Source organism: Solenopsis invicta, chromosome 1 (assembly GCF_016802725.1).
Source record: "Solenopsis invicta isolate M01_SB chromosome 1, UNIL_Sinv_3.0, whole genome shotgun sequence".
Classification (NCBI taxonomy): domain Eukaryota; kingdom Metazoa; phylum Arthropoda; class Insecta; order Hymenoptera; family Formicidae; genus Solenopsis; species Solenopsis invicta.
The window spans coordinates 17,074,829-17,094,567 of NC_052664.1; the positions used below are offsets into that span (position 1 = coordinate 17,074,829).

Sequence of the window (19,739 nt, forward strand, 5' to 3'; positions counted from 1 at the left end):
TAATATTATGTTTGATTACTATTGTATAAATACTAAACCATTAAATATTATTAAATACTTGATTATAATTCAAATAACTATAAACATTTAATTGAAATAATTTTAAGCTTGATTATTATTACAATCTTCTTTTTTCAGCGCGGTTATTGTAAACTGCAATGGAAGCGTCAAGGTTTATCACACGGAAGTTTATCACTAGCGTTAGGTGAAACGCGAACGCTGCGACTTCTAGCCAGACAAGATTCAGTTCCCAGAACTTCAGATGAGTGAGACGGTTCTGGTCCACTAAAACCTAGACCGTGTTACAGACGCACTAACGGGCGAGCGTTTCGAAGCATCGAAAGCGTTAGATTTCACAGGCTGATCCACGTTAAAGAAGTCACTCGAGTATAAAGATAGGAACTTAGATAATCTCCTGCCATAAGATGGTCCAAATTAACAAAGTAGACGAAGCGCGAGTTATGACTAAAAAGAAACGCTTAAATCATCCCACTTAGAATTATTAAGTACTCTCTGTATGTCATCCAGCAACTTCAAAAATTAGTAATAATAAAAGTAATTAAAGTTAAACACAATAAACAAAATAATTTTCCTTATAAACCACTTGGAATTTGCTTTCAAACAATTTTCTTTTACGTCAGTTCATCGAAAGCATAATTCGTTTCATGCAAATTTAAAAGATCAACTAATTTATTCGTGCTTCCTGCAACTAAGTGCCAATTTCCATATACTATCTGACGAGCATGACAATGTGTCATAGAGTGCGGGTTTCATAAGCGAAAAGAAAAGTCATGCGTACGCTAACGCGCGTAGGTGGCCGAGACGCATTCGCGCGTACACATACTCTTACACGTGCGTCCGTGCATGTGGGAGACAACACACGCATGCACGTGCGAACTTACGATCGAACGCACGCGTTTCTCAGTCTCGCATCGCAGACTTTTCCCACACATGGTTCTTAGACACGGCTCCCTTTTCTGTTCTCCTTCTAGGCCGACTTTGCCTCGTCCTAATCCCTACCATTGCCCGCTTCGTACTCTTTCCGCTTCTCCATTTCTTCCTATCGTTATTCCTTCTCGTCTTCCTCGGACGAGCAACGTTGTGTAACCGTGTAACCGTGTTTGCCATGTACGATATTATGGTTTCGCGTAGGCTCACTCGCGATGGGAAGCTATCTCAAGAGATTATGAGATCCATATCGATAACATGATCTCGAAAAGTGGTCAATAACGGTAAAAAGAAAATTTATTGGAAAATTAATGTCAAAAGTTAATGAAACAGATATTACTTTTACATACCGGTTTCACGTGTTTTATAAATTCGACATATAAATTTAAAAAAATAAATTGAATTAAATCCTTCAAAGTATTTTTAGTTTTACAAGAATTGGGTTAATCTTTTATACTTATATACCATTTCACATTTAAATAAATAAGTAGTATCGATTTAACTTTCACTATCGTCGTCACTATCATCCACATGACTGCAGTAGCAAGCTGTGTAATAGGTAAACATCGCATAACCATAAAATATACCAAGTAATCGAGCATTAGATCCGTCTGTAGCGACATCGGCTACGGCGAGGTAAAGTTAATAAGCCGTAGCGAAACGGATGAAGTTTGAAGGATGCGCGAAGTAACGACACGGTCTCTTGATCACGAAATCAAAGCTGGAGACGAGCAGCAACGAGCTTTGCTTTCGTTCGCGAAGGAAAGCGAAAGAGGCGGTTTGTGCCTTCTGCGGGCGAGTTTCCGGTTCCTTCCTTCCTGCATTGGGCAGATATCACCTGGCGATGAGTCAGAGAAGTCGCTTCCCAGACACCTGCTGCCAGAATCGTAGCAGGTTCCGCCATTAGCCACGCGTGTGCTCTTCCTCAAGGGTCGAGCGCTACTTGTGTGTGCCTTCGAAGAGTTCTGTCTTACTCTCTATTGTCACCGAAACGAGTCCCGGATTCATGGGCCAGCGATTTGTGACATCACGGGACCTTCGGGCACTCCTGTTTCTTCATTACGACGCTTTGCTTTGCCGACGCAATTGAGCTTAATTTACTCCCTTTCGCCACAAAAGGAGAAACAAATCACGAAAGCAAAATTTCGCCGAAATTGCACCACTCAAATTTATATCAAGATTAAAAGAAACGCGCGGCGACGGAAGATAAAATAAAATAATCAAAATATATAAGGTAATTGGTGCAATCGATCGAGGATCGCTAAAGGGGCTCTGTTAATCGTTCACTCTGAGCAATTTCGCTAAATTGACACCACGAGACGTACATCTGCATCACGTGAATTGCGAAACAGCTGTGTCCCGACGACGAGGATGGCACGTGTTGGTATCCTGTATTTTCGCTCTGCCAATCGCAAAGCTAAATCCTAAGGGAAGAACGGGTCAGGTGTACATCGATCACGTACAAGCAGCTGGAAGGTACAACTTTTTTCATCTCGACACGTGTTTTTGCTTCAAAAACACGTGCCTCCTCAAGTAGCACTTTACGGCTAATTATATTTAGAGAATATAAAATACGAGCATTTAATATGTAAATGGAGTGAACAAAGAATTCTTTAAAAAGAAAGAGATTACAATAATTCACACCGTTACGGTGATTTCAACGATTATATATTAGCTCGTAGGTTTCGGCACTTCCTTTTTCGATAAAACTCAGACAGGAAGTCCTCACTCATACAGCCGAGAAAAGTCTTGAGAAAAGTCTTCCAAATAGTACAAATGACTCATACATTTACCTAATATTTTAACCATAAGTTTTTTTGTATGGGAATATAAGCCGACATAAAAGAGCTTCGGTTACGTAGAGGTGTAGGTTTAGATCGTAGCATGTAGTAATGTTACATCCTGATAACGGATTATAATAGGGAAATCAGATCATCGGAGACGGAAATCGCACTGTGTAAAACAAGCACAGTGCAGCCGGTGACACGCCAGAGTAACAAATAGTAAAGGAGAAAGCAGTACTGCGTGTTACACTATGGGAACAATTGTAGCGTGTAGCGCAATATGCATTAAATGTGTGCGTTTGTAAGACGTTGCGGAGCGTTGCTTTCCATCCTTTTACGCGGTCACGAAGAATGAAAAACTCATTTAACCGGATAAGAGCTAATTAGCGCAATGATGCGCGAGGTAGCGCGAGGATGCCCTTCATTTTTATGCATTAATGCGTCAGAGGTGGGAGTGTCGATAAACGGCGGGTGTATTGAGAGACGCCGTTTTCTTACGATCGTTGGCGGTGAGAATGAAAGCTACGCCTTTTTATGAAGGCGACCGAGAGAAACCTTGAACCTCGACTGGCCTGACGGCGTGGGTGCAGAAAGCACGAACGCGAGGACGATGGCACAAGATCGTCCGGAAACAGAAGCAAAACAAAAAAAAACTCTTCGTATTAATCACCATGACGTGTTACAATTCCTATCGCTAAATGGTAACTAACTCTAATTAAGAAATGAGATTTAATTGAGTAAGAAAACAAAATAATTTCTCAGCAAAATAATAGTAAAAATATCTAGAAATTAGCAATAATAGATTTAAATAAAACGTAGTATATATTTTACATTATATATTTTATACGAAGACAGATGGCATTAATCGATTCATCGGCACAAACGAGCGCAGCCCCAAATACACGAATAGCTTAATTGTTTCCGGAAGTTTCGCTCGCTTCGACGGGTTGTTCCATGACAGGTGTTATGAAAATAATAGGTTACGCCATTACCATTGCACGCATACAATAACGATTAACTGCAGCGAACTATTAACGTTGCATATGCATCATGTTTGGAGGTTTTACAAATTTTTAACAAATATAAAGTATGTATTTAATTAAAATAAAAATGCTCTTTAATTAGTCTCTCAAACTTTTTGATAAATGTGTTAAATAAATAAACGTAAATCAGTATGGAAATGTAAACGAGTGACTAAATAGCATTAACGCTTGGACATAGCAATACCGTTACATACGGTAGTCTAGGTAAACAGCTAGAAAAAATTACTCATACTTCTTTTCTTAACGTACAGCAAGATAATGTTTGTCATCAGATTAATAGCGAGGAAAAACGCATTTTCTTGCAACTTTCTCAAACAAGCAATTTATCACCATTTTATTTACTTATGACTTTAATATTACATTGCAGAATTAAACATCATTTTGATAACATATTGAAATGTAAATCGGAATTAATGCTATTTATCAGTAGATACTGCAAAATAATATAAAGCAAAACTAATGTGTAAGATTTTATGATCGAAATAATATTCGTTACACGTTATTTAAAAACTAATAAAAAATATAGCCGAACAAAATTTCGAGTCTCATAAAATGGAGTATAAATAAGAAAGCGTGGATCAATGCCTCTCGTAACTTGGTAGTCCGTAAAAACTTTAAACCTACTCCCCGAAGCTTCTTGAGTGCGCGTATTCGTAACCTGCAATTTGCTTCTGGTAATCGTCAATGCTTTATGCGCATTCCGTCGAACGAACCGATCGTGATCATCCAACGATGAAACGCTTCCCCGCTTCTTCGGGAGGTCAAAGATTTTTATGTACGTGCACCGCAAAACATTGAGTATCTTGCAATGCAATGAAAACGATTCGTAAAATCTACAGTAAAAATCCGTAAAAAAAGATGCAGCTGAACAAAATCTAAAAAATTAAGATCTTCTTTAACAATAATTTCTCAAACACATAAATAAATAAGAAAGTACGTTTAAGTATGGCCGAGATTAGATCTTTGTTGCCTATTATTGTTAATTTAACCAATTGATTTGTTATTACTAAAAAGTTTAACATATAATAAATGGTTGACTGAAACATCGAGTTACAATTTCGAACTTCCATTTGCATCCAAAACAGCATCAAATGCAAAATATAATAAAGAACAGTTTAAGTAGTATGCATTCGGCAACTCTCCCCTTTCATCTCTCATAAAAATAATATTGACTTTGTATAAAAATGCTAAAAATATTAAAATCGTTATAAATTCGTAATGAAAAATTCTGCGATTATCTATTTATCGCATCCATCGATTATCTTATTTGCAAGTCTGTTAACATCGTCACAGATTAATAGCGTTTTCGAAGGGCGCTTGTTCAACACGATCGGCATAAAACGCACGTCGGGAATATATAGTTCTCGCTCACACGGTCGCGGTGACGTTATCGATGCATGCTCCGTGCTGTTATGTTGTTATTCTCGCTGCTGAGTATCACCAGAAGGATGGGAACGCATATACGTATGCATTTTTATCGCAAGCGTTTAAAGCCGTTAGTCACAGCCCGGCTGGCAGCCCGTAAACGATAACGCACGCGTTTAACCATTATCAGACACTTTAACGAAATCAGAAACACTCGGCTGTTATATGCAGCGAACATCGCGATGGCCCGCCAAGTTCGTATTGTCGCTTCGTCAGTAAGCTCCCATCGATAGTGCACATTGCAGCCTGCTGAGTGCACGGCCCAGCTTGCGTCAATCCGTTTCGGAACTTTGCAAGCCGATTAAACGGTCCATCGGTATTGCGCGGAGGAAAATTGTAAAGTGGAAAGGCGATCCTTTGTAATCCTTCATAAACAATTCCGCTCGGCCTCTGTACCCGTGTACTCCGATATCCGTTCATCGATCGTGTAATTATCAATATAATATCGACACCTTTATTCATGATGCACAAACGCGGAATTAATGAGTAGCGCTAGCGCAAATACTGGCTGGCCCGACCGTAAATGTCTGTCATGAAACTGTTACTACGGTCACGGAGAGGAAAACCGAAGCTGTCACGCCGTTTGTTCTCTATTCGTAACACGCGAGACAAAGCAGTTACCACACCCTGGCTGCGTGCGCGGTTTGCGCTTAAAACACTTGTATCACATGTCACGTAAGATGCAGTATTAGTACGCGTGCCTTACGAGCAGACCTCGCCAACTTACAGAATGTAACATCTCTTGGATTAGCATACGTGTTTCTTTTTTAATGAAACCTTATGAGATATCCGTTGTTTTGAAAGAATAAAACAACGGAAAATGTACGTGTATACCTATGCGTGTGCGTGTGTATGTCAAAAAAATTATTTATTTCTTTAGGAAATAAAAATAATAAATTTTTACACATCCTAGATAAACCCAACACAAGTGAAAATTTTTCTTTAGTTTCATAACGTTATGAGTATTTAAATCTCGGAGGCAGTTATCTCTTCAAATTTGTCCAGGCTGTAAATCACGTTTAACACGATACTTTCGGACCGCGTCTTAACGCGTAATACGAATAAACGTGACCTCTTCCTCTGGACTTTGGAACCGGTGGTCGATGTCCCTAATCGAGGAAGTAGCGTGGTAGCGTGACTACACACGTTGTAAAATTCGCCATTAAAAGGCGAGAAGTTTACAATGAGGTCGAGAGATACCAATACTCACGAGAGAGCTAAAAGCAGTCTCACGATCCGGTTGGGAAGGAGTCCCCACGTCTCGTCACTTACCAGTCATGAATATTTACGCACGCTTTGACGACCTCTTAGGACAGCGAGCTTAAAGATTTGGCGATGGATTCGTGTTCGCAAACGAGATTCGCAAAAGACTTCGAGACAAAAACCAAGATCCAATGCGTGACGTCTTTCGAGTACCAGAGGGATCACGAGCTTTTGCATTTCTATATTTATACATTATATACGCTGGCTTTACTGAAGATATCAATCATTTTCACGCTTTCAAACTCGAGATAATTGTCGCAACAATTTTCTTACGCGATTTTAAAAAAAAAACTTTATAATAGAAAGAATTAAATTCTATTATATAGTAAACAACTTTTTCTTATTTGCCGGTACAGTTTTAATTGGTACTCCATAAATTTCTAATCAATTAATTAATTAAATTATTTATAATTAATTTGTCTACAGCGTTACGTCTAACATGCTTGTTTGCGCCTACTTGCGCTGAGAAAGTCGGACAGCATGATCGTTCAGCGGGTTGCATGTACTTAAGGCGCCTGTTTACCTTCAGAAAATGTATACGATACCGTAAGATCGTGTGCGTATATGCATGTGTGAGCCTGCCTATGCATGTGTTTCTATGCACGCTCCCATTTGATTATACTTTACATGCATTTTTCTGCAGGTACTTTTTCTATCATAATTTGTCACAATCCAGTAAAATGCGTTCGTTGAATTCACAAATTACATTTAATGAAATAAAATTAGATAACATTCAATATTCAGACGCAAGACATTTTATTGCAATATTAAACTTACCTGTACGGCGCTGTTGAGGAAGCAATTGTTCTGTCCGGGTCCATTGAGCAAGCCTTTCGTGCTGGTAAAGCTGTTGTTGTGTTCCCGATGCGGTGATTTTTGACAACCCTGCACCTGTCCTTCCGTCTGATGGCATTGTGTAGATTGTAAGTAACCAGCAAAGTCCACTGTGTCTTGGGATGCAGCCGGCTGCTGCAATCCCATTGTAGATGCCATTCTTGACAAATCAAAGTAGAGTCATCTGTAAGCATTTGTAATAAACAGAATTATTTATAACAATGTCTCTTGTAAAATTTTAAAACCCGGCACAATCGTTAAAAAAATTAATTTGCTATAATGAAGCGTAAATAAACATACAACAACTATTCTCTTGTTAATAAAAAGTGTTTCGTATCATTGAAAAATGCTTTCAATGTGGCACAAAATTTTATTGAGTTGCGGTACCGTGCACTCGAAAGAAAGCCTTTGTTATGCTTTAAACTATGGCAATGAACTCATAGCATTCGCGGGAACGCATAAAACCAAGTTAACAAGGAAACTACGCGAAGTATAACTAGGGAAGATCGGAAAAATCAGTTTACGCGTATATACGGAATGTAATACAAGATTTTATGATCCGTACTTCCAGAGAACCCGATTACGCACGTATGTTCGTTGGTTTCAATTTCAATTTTTCTAATTAAAAACACAAATGATATTTTTGCATTTTTGCGGAAGAGATCCAAGAATCGGCTCAAGAGTGGAGGGAGGGAATATCGCCTCGAGTGTCACTTTTAAAAAGGCGAAATAAAGAATTATATAAAGGGTAAAAAAAGGCAGAGTAAAGAGAGAGAGAGAGAGAGAGAGAGAGAGAGAGAGAGAACCGTTACGCTAAATGCTACTACGACCGAGTGGACGACGGTTAATTTCGAGGAGCCGAGAAAAGTGGTCGGAGCAAATACGTGCTTGAGAGCAGGCCTGGCGCCAGTCGTCTCTCGTCTTGGCTTCAGGTATCGGATACAATACTCTGGTCACATTCTCTACAGACATCGAAGTCCCGCCATACTCGGTGCACTTATTACGAAGGAGACGAAGAAAACCAGACGTGGCTGCAGGCCATGTCTAAGGTTTCAAATTCAGAAACAAAATGTAACCTTCGGTATAATCTTCTTAATAACTTATAAAAATTTAATTAAAAAGTTAACAGTTAAAATTTTTTCGAAAACAATCGTTCAAATTGTCCATTATAATTAAGATAATTTAATGTCTAAATAAATAGAGTTTGATTAACATTATTAATAAAAATCTAATGGAATACACTTCATATATGTAACATGTATAATAAAATTTGGAAAAATAAAAAGCTGCTGTTAGTCTTAGAGAATTAGCATTGGTAAACTATCAAAGGCATTATTGGACAAAATTATTCTGATCGCGAAATATTTATTAACATGAATTCAATGTACGTTGTACGATTGTAGGATAGAAGTCGTCAAGAGCCATGAAATAGAATGATGACTGACAATTGCATTGATCCATTGCTTTGCCCCAATCGCATAACGAACACAAATGAAACATAAACACACGTTCTCTTGCGACTTTCTTACGTTCATTATAAAATTACGGGTTTATAGTCAATAATATTTATTACATATACAATATGTATATACCCAGTTGACCATGTGCAAACTGCGAGAAAGCCGGACTAGTTGGCCTCCCATGTGTCGTCCCGCGTTTGCTGTCCTTGGCATAGCATGCGAAAGGAATTTCCATTTACACGGCATGAGTCGCGGTAACCAAGAATACTCGATTTCACGCCTTTCGAAGTTGCCACACGATACCGGGTACCAAAACGAACTATTATCATACACAGATCTAATTTTAGATAACCGCGCGAACACGGAGGACATCAACGATGACGTCGAATGCTAATTTTTCACACTCGACGAAAACACCGAATAAAATATATTGCGCTATTAATAACTTAACATTCTTTTATTTTTCTGTTTTTATTTTTATTTTTTTACAATGTCGTTTTGTACCACCATGTACCACATGATGGTACAAAATGACAATATCAATTAATTTTATTATTCTAATTATTAATTATATATTATACGTCACGTCTTTATTAAAATATAACAAATTTTATAATTTGCCGCTAGTTGTGCAAACATTATTTCATTGTGCTATCAAAAAACTGATGGCACAATTAAAAAATAAAATAATTATGGTTTACAGCTGTATCAAATTTGTTTAATCTTTATTATATTATTGTAATAACAAATAATCAGTGCAATAAATTTTAAAAATATAGATTGCGCTAAATTTAAAAAAAAATAGCAAAAAATTATATTCCGGTACCGGGAATCGAACCCGAGCCTCCTGGGTGAGAGCCAGGTATCCTAGCCACTAGACCATACCGGATCACGATGGGATGTTCTTTCACACAGTTTGACAAAGATTCAGAAGCAACATCCCTCTCGACACTGTTACACTCGTGAGAGTACCCATCATTCCCAATCCGGTATGGTCTAGTGGCTAGGATACCTGGCTCTCACCCAGGAGGCTCGGGTTCGATTCCCGGTACCGGAATATTTTTTTTTACTTAAAAAAACTATCAAAAAATGACATTTTCATTTTGATATTTTTGTTATAGCTATATATATCGCAAACTTATCTCAAATATTGTATTCATACATATTAGCTTTTCAATACGATAGGTCTATGTATGTACATTACACATATGTGTATATTTATGTACAACATAATTATATAATAAATTTGGACAAAAAAATATAAATATAATGAATAAAATAATAAAACCGCGATGTATATATTTTATTATTATTTACTCTATATAATTTTATCCAAATTTATCATAAAATTTAGATCAATATTATGATTTTGTTTCTTTTTTTGTAAATTTATTTAAAAATATATTAATTTGCTATACTTTTCTCAGTGTTGCCGTACATAAATTAGATATTTTAAAAATGTATGTATTAAGATATCATTTTTAAAACAGTGTAAATATTTAATAAATAACAAAAATCGTCAAGAAAAGAAATATATAATAAAACATTTGCTGCTGAATAATCAAAGACATGAAATAACAATAAACCTTAACTACACCACATTATAATTACGATATAATAATAAAAATAAAGACCGCTTTATCTATGTAAATTTTATATTCGTGTAAGTTTTACACTAATATCGTAATCTTTGTTTATCGCATAAATTAAAACTTGTCTATAATGAGTGTTGTTTGATGCTTCGCAGGTCTCGAAATACGGAGAAATTTCTTAAACGACAACAGTCTCTCCCTTACGGACGTGTTATGAATGCTAATGATACCGCACCTCTCGTATAATAAATGCACACGAAAGAGTATATTTATAGACGTACACAACGACGCGACGATTTCTTCTTCTTTTTACGACCAAGATACGCAACTTCTGAATTTTTTTACAAAAATATTCGACGACGGTGATAACGGTACGTAATTTCCTTTAAAAAAAAATGAAGGAAGAAACGGAGGGAAGAAATAACATGTCTACTATAATAAGGCGCATAAGGAAAAGAGCCGCGCAGAAAATCATTTGACGACAAGGAAGATGGAAAATGAAGGAAGAACGTCGTGAATTACGGCATAAAGTTTAGACGCAATATTATCATGTGGTTATTTTCGCGACACTGCCCGCGAGGTGTTGAGAAGAAACCGTCAGAGGCGCCGCGATACCCATTCCGCCATAAGAAAAACATGCAAATTAAACAGTACTGCCAATCCAAGACTTTGACGCGTAGGACCGTTCGGCGGATGTTAGGCGGTTGTAAAAGCCCAGGATGCGTAATAAAAGTTGCATGGTGAACGAACTAAAAAAGACGAAGCCTGGAGTTCTGGATCGACTACGTACAACACACACGGGATTCTTCGGCAATGATTTTTCGCCAAACGATTCTCTCATCGCGTTACGCAATAACATTTTTCTTATACATACAGAACTATACGTATACGTCTGTGTTTCATTTTGCCGAGAGATAGATTTCTCAGCATATTATCACGATGCGTTGCGTTGCAACGTTTCGCCGACGGAGTGCAATGAAACTTGTCCCCGCTATAACAAGCGTATAGTCGACGCAGACGACAATACATGAACATCGCGGAAGAAGAAAGTTGGCAGAATCCGCCGCGGTGAAAGAAAGCCTTGGCGATGTTGGTCACGGCGAGGAAAAAAAAAGCCGGACGTTCTTCATTCTCGTAGAAGTAATTCGCATTTCGATTGTGCGGTCCGCGGTTTATGCGGCAGATGCAGATGCGAAATAATGAGAGAGAAAATGACTTTTGCAGAAACTGCACGTTAATCTAAAGGCTATATTGAACGGAGGATTTGTTAGATTACTATAATTTTTGAAGGATTATGGAATCCATACTTTTTCTTCAACGACTGTTTAAAATGAGATTAAGACATTACATAAGATAATTATATACGTAAGAAGAGATTTGCCTAAAGTAAGATTTCATATCCACAACCAACGCAACATAAATGTCGGTTTCTTTTACTAGAAACGTCGTGCGCAGAAATAGCCATGTATAACATCGCTACTTTTCTTTTCGACAGAGCTTTTGCAGTTACGTTTGCACCGCGAATGAATTCCCCAACGTACATTTTCGTTGGTAAACGCCTACGAATTAATTATGAATCGCATTGTACTTCGTGACCGTGTGAAGCGAGTTAACGTGAGTTAGTTTCAGGTTTATCTGCACGGCTTTCCTGTAAAGCGGCGATTATTATGGCTCTATATTTACGTATGTGCGAACATGATGAAGTAGCACACAGAGAAGATATACACTTTGCAGCGAAGAATACTTATGACTGAAACGATGAGAATGATAATGGAGTAAGTGAATAATTTAAAAGAACGTAAATGACCGCAAGACAATTTCATGACTTTATAAAACGGCATGCGAAATTATGTGGAAACAATAAGTCAAGGGGAAAGGCATACGGCAGGAAAAATTATTAGTGAGCTAATCGAAAGACAGTGGAATAATTCTTACGATCAAATAGACGAACGAGCGTATCCTGAAACGGATATAAAACTATAAAGCTTTATACGGAATGTAGGACGAGAGAGAGAAACGAACGTAAAACAAAGAATCATTTCAAAGATCCTTCCTCCGTAAAAAATACAATAAAAAATGTTTATAGAACAGAGAAGTATTGTGTAAACTAGAAATGCTTGAAACAGAAGAAATGCTTAGACAATAGAAGAAAACGAGCGTTTCTTATTATTTGTGATTGACAACTTAGATTTCACCGGCCATTTTTTAGCTCAAAAATCGGATTTTCAGGTTCGATGATCATAGTATCGTAATTTTTTTAGACCAACAACACAGAAAGTGGTGCAGCCAAAAAACTGCAAACAGTAACGACCAGAATTTAAATTTAATAACTTGACAGCTAGATTGTCGAAAAAATTTTTAATCAGTTCACGTAAGTTTGCTTGATCAATTACTCAATCTGTAAAAACTTAATTTATAGTTTAATGTCAAAATTTGCAGATATGAAGACTGTTCAAAAAATTCTTAAACATTGTCTTTATAACTTTTAGAGACTTATTTATAACTTATTCATTGTAGACTTTAAAATATTTTCTCTCTTCCGTCGATAAATCTTTCCTAAAAATTTTTATTTCTGAAAACAGTCCTGATATATGTTTATCGCGTCGATAAATTTCCTTTAATGGTTTCAATTATAAATTTTTAAAAACAATAAAATAATATTATCTCGAAATGCTGAAACGTTTGTAAAAAAAATCAGAAAAGAAAACCTGAAATGTGGATAGACTTATGGTTCTCTCGTAATACGTGCTCACGCACGCATTACTGCTGATTCGTGACTTCTGCGCAAAAGCTATACCTCCTAATCTTCTGACCTGGTCTCCACGAACTTTTTGCTTTTTTAAAATTGAAATAAACTTTGAAAAGCCAAAGATTCAGCACAATTGAAAACATTAAGGAAAATTTGCAGGCCAACTTATGTGCGATCCCCGAAACACGTACCTGGACTGATTCCAGAAGTAGAGCGTTTAAAGAAGTATATCAATCGAAAAGAATATTTTGAAGACTGAATAAATTGTAAGTATAAGGCTTTCGAATAAAGCAAAGTTTAAAAACTGTTTGAATAAACCTCGTATATTGTTCAAATTTTAGTATTGCGCGATTTTATACGACTTTTTTTGAACAAATCCTTATTATATGATAACCTTCAAAGTCGGCTCAGTCATAGTACAAATTAGTCTGTTACAAGCAAAAAGACTTAGATTATTCGTCTCTCTTTCTCTCTTTCTTCATGCTTCCGAAAGACCTAAAGTTCAAAAGCGCCGATTACAGTAATTTACCCGGCGATCCACAGGTGCGCTTTTGTTAGTGTTTTCTCTTTTTTAGAAAACGCCCGTATTGGCGTAATCTACAGCCGAATTTCTCGGAAGAACACTTTTGTATTTGACATGCGATTGTTGATCGCAACACGCGATCATCGTTAACACATTAAATCACACATGATCGCGTGACACGGGTATATTAAAAATTGCCATAAATTCTATATCCTTATCAGATCATTTTTTTCCTTTATTGTTTGTTTCGATTTAAAGATCAGAGCAAATATTATATATTCATATTTTTATCAAAAGGATGTTCGTATGCCAAATTATTAGAAAATTCTAGAGTTCTATATGTTCGTATAGATATGTTTATTGAACATTAAAAGAATTTATCAAAGAAGATATTCAAAGCCTAAAATAAAAGCCTGTTATATGCATTTAAAGAAACGTTTCGCTACTCGTTTTGAGCAGTAAATTATTGAAATATATAAAACTTGGAAGAATTTAAAAGATTTATTTTATGTTATGCTATTAAAGTATCAGTCTCGGTTATCAACCCGCACATTTTTTTTTTTTTTTTTTTTCAAAGATACGCCTGCATATAAAATATTGAATGTTACTGAGCTTCAGGCATCGCGCTTGCGGTCATAAGGAAAAACTTGTCTGACTGGTCATGCATAAAATACATCGAGTCTATTGACACGAGGATCAACAAGAGCAAAGCACTTGGAGGAGCACGAGACTGCGGTGAATCGTACAAACCCTTAATAAATTATCTTTTTCTGATATCACCGCAGCACGAAATTTACATAACGCGTTTTCTTACAGTTTCCTGTTCTAAAATACAAGTTCAAGTTTTATATATTTATTAGTGATGCATGAAATATATCTGCTAAGTAAGGCTTATACTATATTAGATTGCAAATTAATATTCATTCATAAGTTTATAACGCAACCCACAGTGATTTAATTCGCATGTTATGCAGTACCGCAAATAATATAGATGTAGAAAGAATGCATAATAATACGTTACGACAAACTCATTATGACTAATTATATGATAAACACGGAAAGGGAACACTGTCACGGCATAGTTGGCTTTGGCTGATGGTCGCTCAACTTCGTGCGAAACAGGTCAAACAGGTGTGACAGAAGGCCTGTGGTAAGTGTGTGCCACATTTAAATAAATATCTAACCAGTCCTCCAAGATAAACTTTCGTACAAGTTGACAGTTCGATGGCAGACTAACCAGCCATGTACTCACAATCAAGTGTAAATTATTTTATTACATATTCGTATCACAGATTATTATGTACATATTATTATATTGTACATTTCGGTAAACTTAAATTAAAAAAATTAACATCAATTTTTTCACGCTCGTGTTAATAAAACAATGAGTAATTTAAGGCCGTGAACGAGCTATTTTTTGATTTTTGCGAATTACAATTTATTTTATTCTTACAGTCAAGACAAAATTAGCAGAACGTTTCAGGCGTACTTGTCCTTCCTCAGCCGCATTAATTTACATTTCTTTTAAGTCAAATTACTTCACTTGTCATACTTTTTACAAATCTAAAGTTCTACATGAGCGCCCGTTGATTTCTGTCCGTTATATAATAATGAGCTTATGCAGTAAATAATAATTAAATTGATTAATAATTTTACATTCGCGCGGGATTTTTCTTAAAAAATTTTAAGTTCGAAAAAACATTTAGCGTGCAGTTTGTGGAATCTTGTAAATGATTATAAATTCACCTAGAAAATTATTGAGCACTAATAACTGTTCCTGATCGGTATTTCTCGTCAGTGTTAAATAAAATATAGTTTTTTAAATATATATATATATATATAATATATTTTACATGCGTGCTTAAAACTTCAACGTACTAAAATAAATAAGATTATAATACAAACAATAAAAAATAATTTAATATCTAATATTTAACTCGTTGTCATTTGAGTTTTGGGTAGCTATTAAAGATGTCATGATATAATGTTTTTTATTATACCCAACTGTACGATGGCTACTTTACACCTTCGAGGCCACCAATGGAATGTTGTTACTCAGCGATGATAATACAGCTCGCTGATTATCGTGGGGCTCGAAACCTCCTCAGGGTCGCTTAAGTTACGTCGTAATGACGCCCAGGCGACGAACCGGTTACGGCCGCGGACCCTGAGGCCCTGCCACTGCACTTATTTGGCCCCGAGACCGCCCTCCATCACTAAACCGATCCCGAGGCAGACGGAAATAAGAAGAAAAGGGCGCGAAGGAACCCACAAAAATTAACCACGCGCTCGCTCGCACCTGGTCCGAAGATGAAAGCACGTAGTCAAACTGGCTCGAAAACCCTTCACCACAAGGGGAGAGTCCAATAACTTTCAGAGATGCTATTTCTGACAGAATAATCTATCTACACAAAGGAAAGACCTACAAATGAAATAATCGTCATTGCATATGTGCAAATGAATATTATTACACATGACGGTGCAAATAATGCATATCATACTGCATGTAAATTTCGCTTAAAGAGCTCAACATCAATCACCGCTTGATATAGCTCTCATAGCACTGGGAGTTTAAATCGTTAACGTTGTGAATACAATGTAATAAATATTCGTATCGATCCGCCCCCGCAATTTTTAATTCGTTCCATCACCCCGACGACAATGGACGACGACGGCACGGCGCGTTCCCAACGCTCCTTCCTCTCGATAACGCGCCGATTGTGAGCATCTTCGAAGCATACAATACGCCAGATAGTCGCGCTCCATTTTCAGAAAGATACAGCACCCCGCTGCGCCAAGGGGGTTGGCCTTATAAATGCAACGATAAATCTATCACCGGCAAAAGCTGACCGATATCGCACCTATGGCTGGCTGCCAGAGCCATCCCGCAAATCTTGTATTATACAGTTGCATGCGGGACACTCTCTTTCCTCCTATTTCGCATAGCTACGTACTCTGCCAGTCGCTATAGTTCAACTCGTCTCTTCTCTTTCCCGAATGAGCGAGCAGTAAGAAGCACGATTTATTCTAGCAACATCATTTTTTCTGTTTGCTACTTGGTCGTTTGCGGCCAGAAGCCCTTCGAGCGAATCCTCAAGGACGAGCGCTTCCTACTCGTAAATAAGAAAGTAATATAAATTCTCCACAAGATATTTGACGCTTTTTCATATTTACACTCATATCTTATACAAATAGCTGAGTTCTGCAGCGGTCCGTTATTAACACAGAGAGAATTAAAAAATTGTATGCATAAAGTGAATTTTATTGAATATCATCTCCATCAATTTTATTTGTTTAATCAACAAGACTTGACTTAATATTATATAATTATGCGTAGCAGCTTTTGTCAATTCGTTTTTTAAATAATAAATTTATTCCAAAATATAAGAATTATAAACAATTGCATAAGAAACGTTAAAGTCCAATATCCGACTCATAGGATAAGAATCCACTCTACTAAATGGAATTTCCGTTTGCATGTCGGAAAACTGTATAACATTGTTGATTACTCGACGAAGTTCACCTATGATATTACAAGGTATCATACTCCTATAGGGGAAGGTAAATAGGCGGTGAGATTCTGCAAACTATCACCCAGTCGCAGCCAGTAATACGCAGTCAGTGTAGGTTGTCGAAACCACATGTGTGCCGCGCCATAATTTATCATTAATTTCTTCCATATTTCTTCCTACGTACATATAGTCGATCAAAGCAACGAAAGCATGTTATCATATCGATGTTCAGAAAAAGTGTAGAAGTCTTTAAGAGCAAAAACGTGTACGTAAAAGTGTTAATAAAAGACTTGGATTCGGAGATTGTAGCAATCGACTAACCGATAAATCTTCTACGCAAACATTAAATTGTGCGATATCGAAATACGATATAATAGCAATACATGTAAAGAACTCATTCCCGATATATTTAAATAGATTTCATTACAATGAGTCGTACAAAAATAAGCATTACTATCTTTCCCGACCTCGTGCGTAATATCGTCAACCTCATATTGTTATGGGATGGCATTAACCTAGATACTTTTCTTAGTCTCTTCATCATACTAAATTCTGCTATGCACACGACCGCTAACTATTACATAATAAATCTAGTGGTGTCGAACTTCTTAATCCTGCTCGAACCACTTGAGCAAGTATGTATAGTTTTGATATACGTCTATTCAATATACATATATTTGATAAACATATAAAGATAAATTTGACTACGTATTTTTACTTAATTTTACCTTGGCCACACTGATTCTGTTGAATGTCGAAAGATATCTTGTTATTTGTCGGAAAAATTCACCTCTTCTCAAGCTATTCTTTAACATTACGAAAATTCAAATAATTAACTAATTTATATGGATTTTTGTGCATTACACTTTATGTATTACGCTGACAACTTATTCCTTGTATAACTTATCGGAAGAAGTCAATTATAATATCAACATTTTAATCCATCGTTATATTTTTAATATTGCTGTGGCTAATTATTATTTTACTCAATTGCCTCATCTTATATAATTTAATAATTAAAATCAACAACTGGAACGTGGCCAAAAAAAATATCAAACGTTTTATTTTTCTGGGTAAGTCAAATTTTCATTTTAATATTAATAAATTATGGAGCTTATTTAAGTATCTACAGATTTCTTATATTTTTATACTGAAAAAACTTCTGTTGCGCAGTTGGTATTAATATTGGATTTTTTCTAACTGTGGTACCATATCAAGTTGTAAGAGCTATCGCTTTCTTGCACTCTTACCATAACGACATAGTAATAGAGATAACTTATACGATGGTTAAAATGTACCCGATAATCCTACAAATTACATATTTCACAATATCGACAGAGTTCCATCAAGAATTCAAGGTTTGTAATACAAATACATATTATTTTATTTTATTTTAAAAATAATTAATGTATTAATTAATAAAAGTGTATTAATAAAATTAATTAATATAAATAATTTTTGTATTTCAGAGGCTATATCATCAACAACCTGAAATATTCACCAGAACGTAAAAGATATTTGGACGAGATATCAAAGTATATTATCCACTAGAATAATCCATCTAAGCTTTTAATAATCTAATCTATCTTAAGGCATCTTTTTGCAAAGATCCTTTGTGCTCTTACATGTCGTCTTTAGAAAATTTTATTATTCCTGAGAAGAACTTGAATTCGCGCATGCGATAACCAAGCGCATCCGCTCTTCTCATGAGAGAAGATAAGAACGATGTGCAGTCTGCACACAAATTTTCGAATTTACTGAACTCTTTGTATGCAAATTAGTTTCTATTTAAGCTTCTCCATCTAAAAGCCATAACATTGTACTTACACAGAAAAAAATACTTTGCTAGCATAGCAGATTTTATGCTGTTGTAGCAAAATCTTAGTGATGAGGACAGCAAAGAGATTAATTAAGAGTACTAGTTGATATTTGCTAAATATAAGTTTACTAAAACTACAAATTATTCTGCTGTAAAAACAAATTTATTGAATCACGAGTCTGTGAACCCATTGGTACGAGTAGTTGTATTGTTGTTTTATGTATTATAATAGCAAAGATATTTGCTAAGAGTATATTATTTTACTTTAACAGCAAATTTACTTAATTAAAAACAAACATTCTGAATGATTTTTTTCTATTTTGATAACAAAACAGATTCTACTTTGCTAACAAAAAATTTCTAAAATTAGTCGTGTTAACTAAATTTTGTTGCTCCCATTACATATTTGCAATAATAAAGACAACTTTACTACAATAACAAAATTATTTTTCTCCGTGTATAAGCTATATACATATTATAAAATTTAAAAAAATATATGTATATATTATTTTGTTTTGCATAAACTATAACAGATATTATTTAAATTATAAATTTTTATCGTTTAATTATGCATACATTACTAGTACATTTCTATGTAACATTTGAATTTTAAAGTATTACGTAAGATTACGAGATGTGTGTCTCGTTTAAAACAAAATAATAATATAATAAATTAATTTTTAGAAATTTTTCTGTTAAAAAAATTAAAACACAATAGTATTTATATCGCGTATTCAACAAGCGCCTCGTTGAATTCAAATTACACATCGGATAAAAGATATTTCCT

At 35.7% G+C, this 19,739-nt stretch overlaps 1 protein-coding gene and 2 non-coding genes across 3 annotated transcripts in view; 1 reads left to right on the top strand and 2 right to left on the bottom strand.

Annotated features, from left to right (window-relative positions):
- LOC105197942 overlaps window positions 1-19,739 on the bottom strand; it is a 74,639-nt gene that overhangs the window by 44,246 nt on the left and 10,654 nt on the right. The window contains exon 2 of the mRNA XM_011164556.3: window positions 7,241-7,481. Coding sequence (XP_011162858.1) covers window positions 7,241-7,456 — 216 coding nt within the window. The 5' untranslated portion in view covers window positions 7,457-7,481. The remainder of the gene's footprint in view (window positions 1-7,240; window positions 7,482-19,739) is intronic.
- On the bottom strand, window positions 9,575-9,646 carry Trnae-cuc. Its single transcript has one exon. It is a non-coding gene; the product is annotated as a tRNA-Glu (tRNA).
- Trnae-cuc lies at window positions 9,743-9,814 on the top strand. The gene has a single exon. It is a non-coding gene; the product is annotated as a tRNA-Glu (tRNA).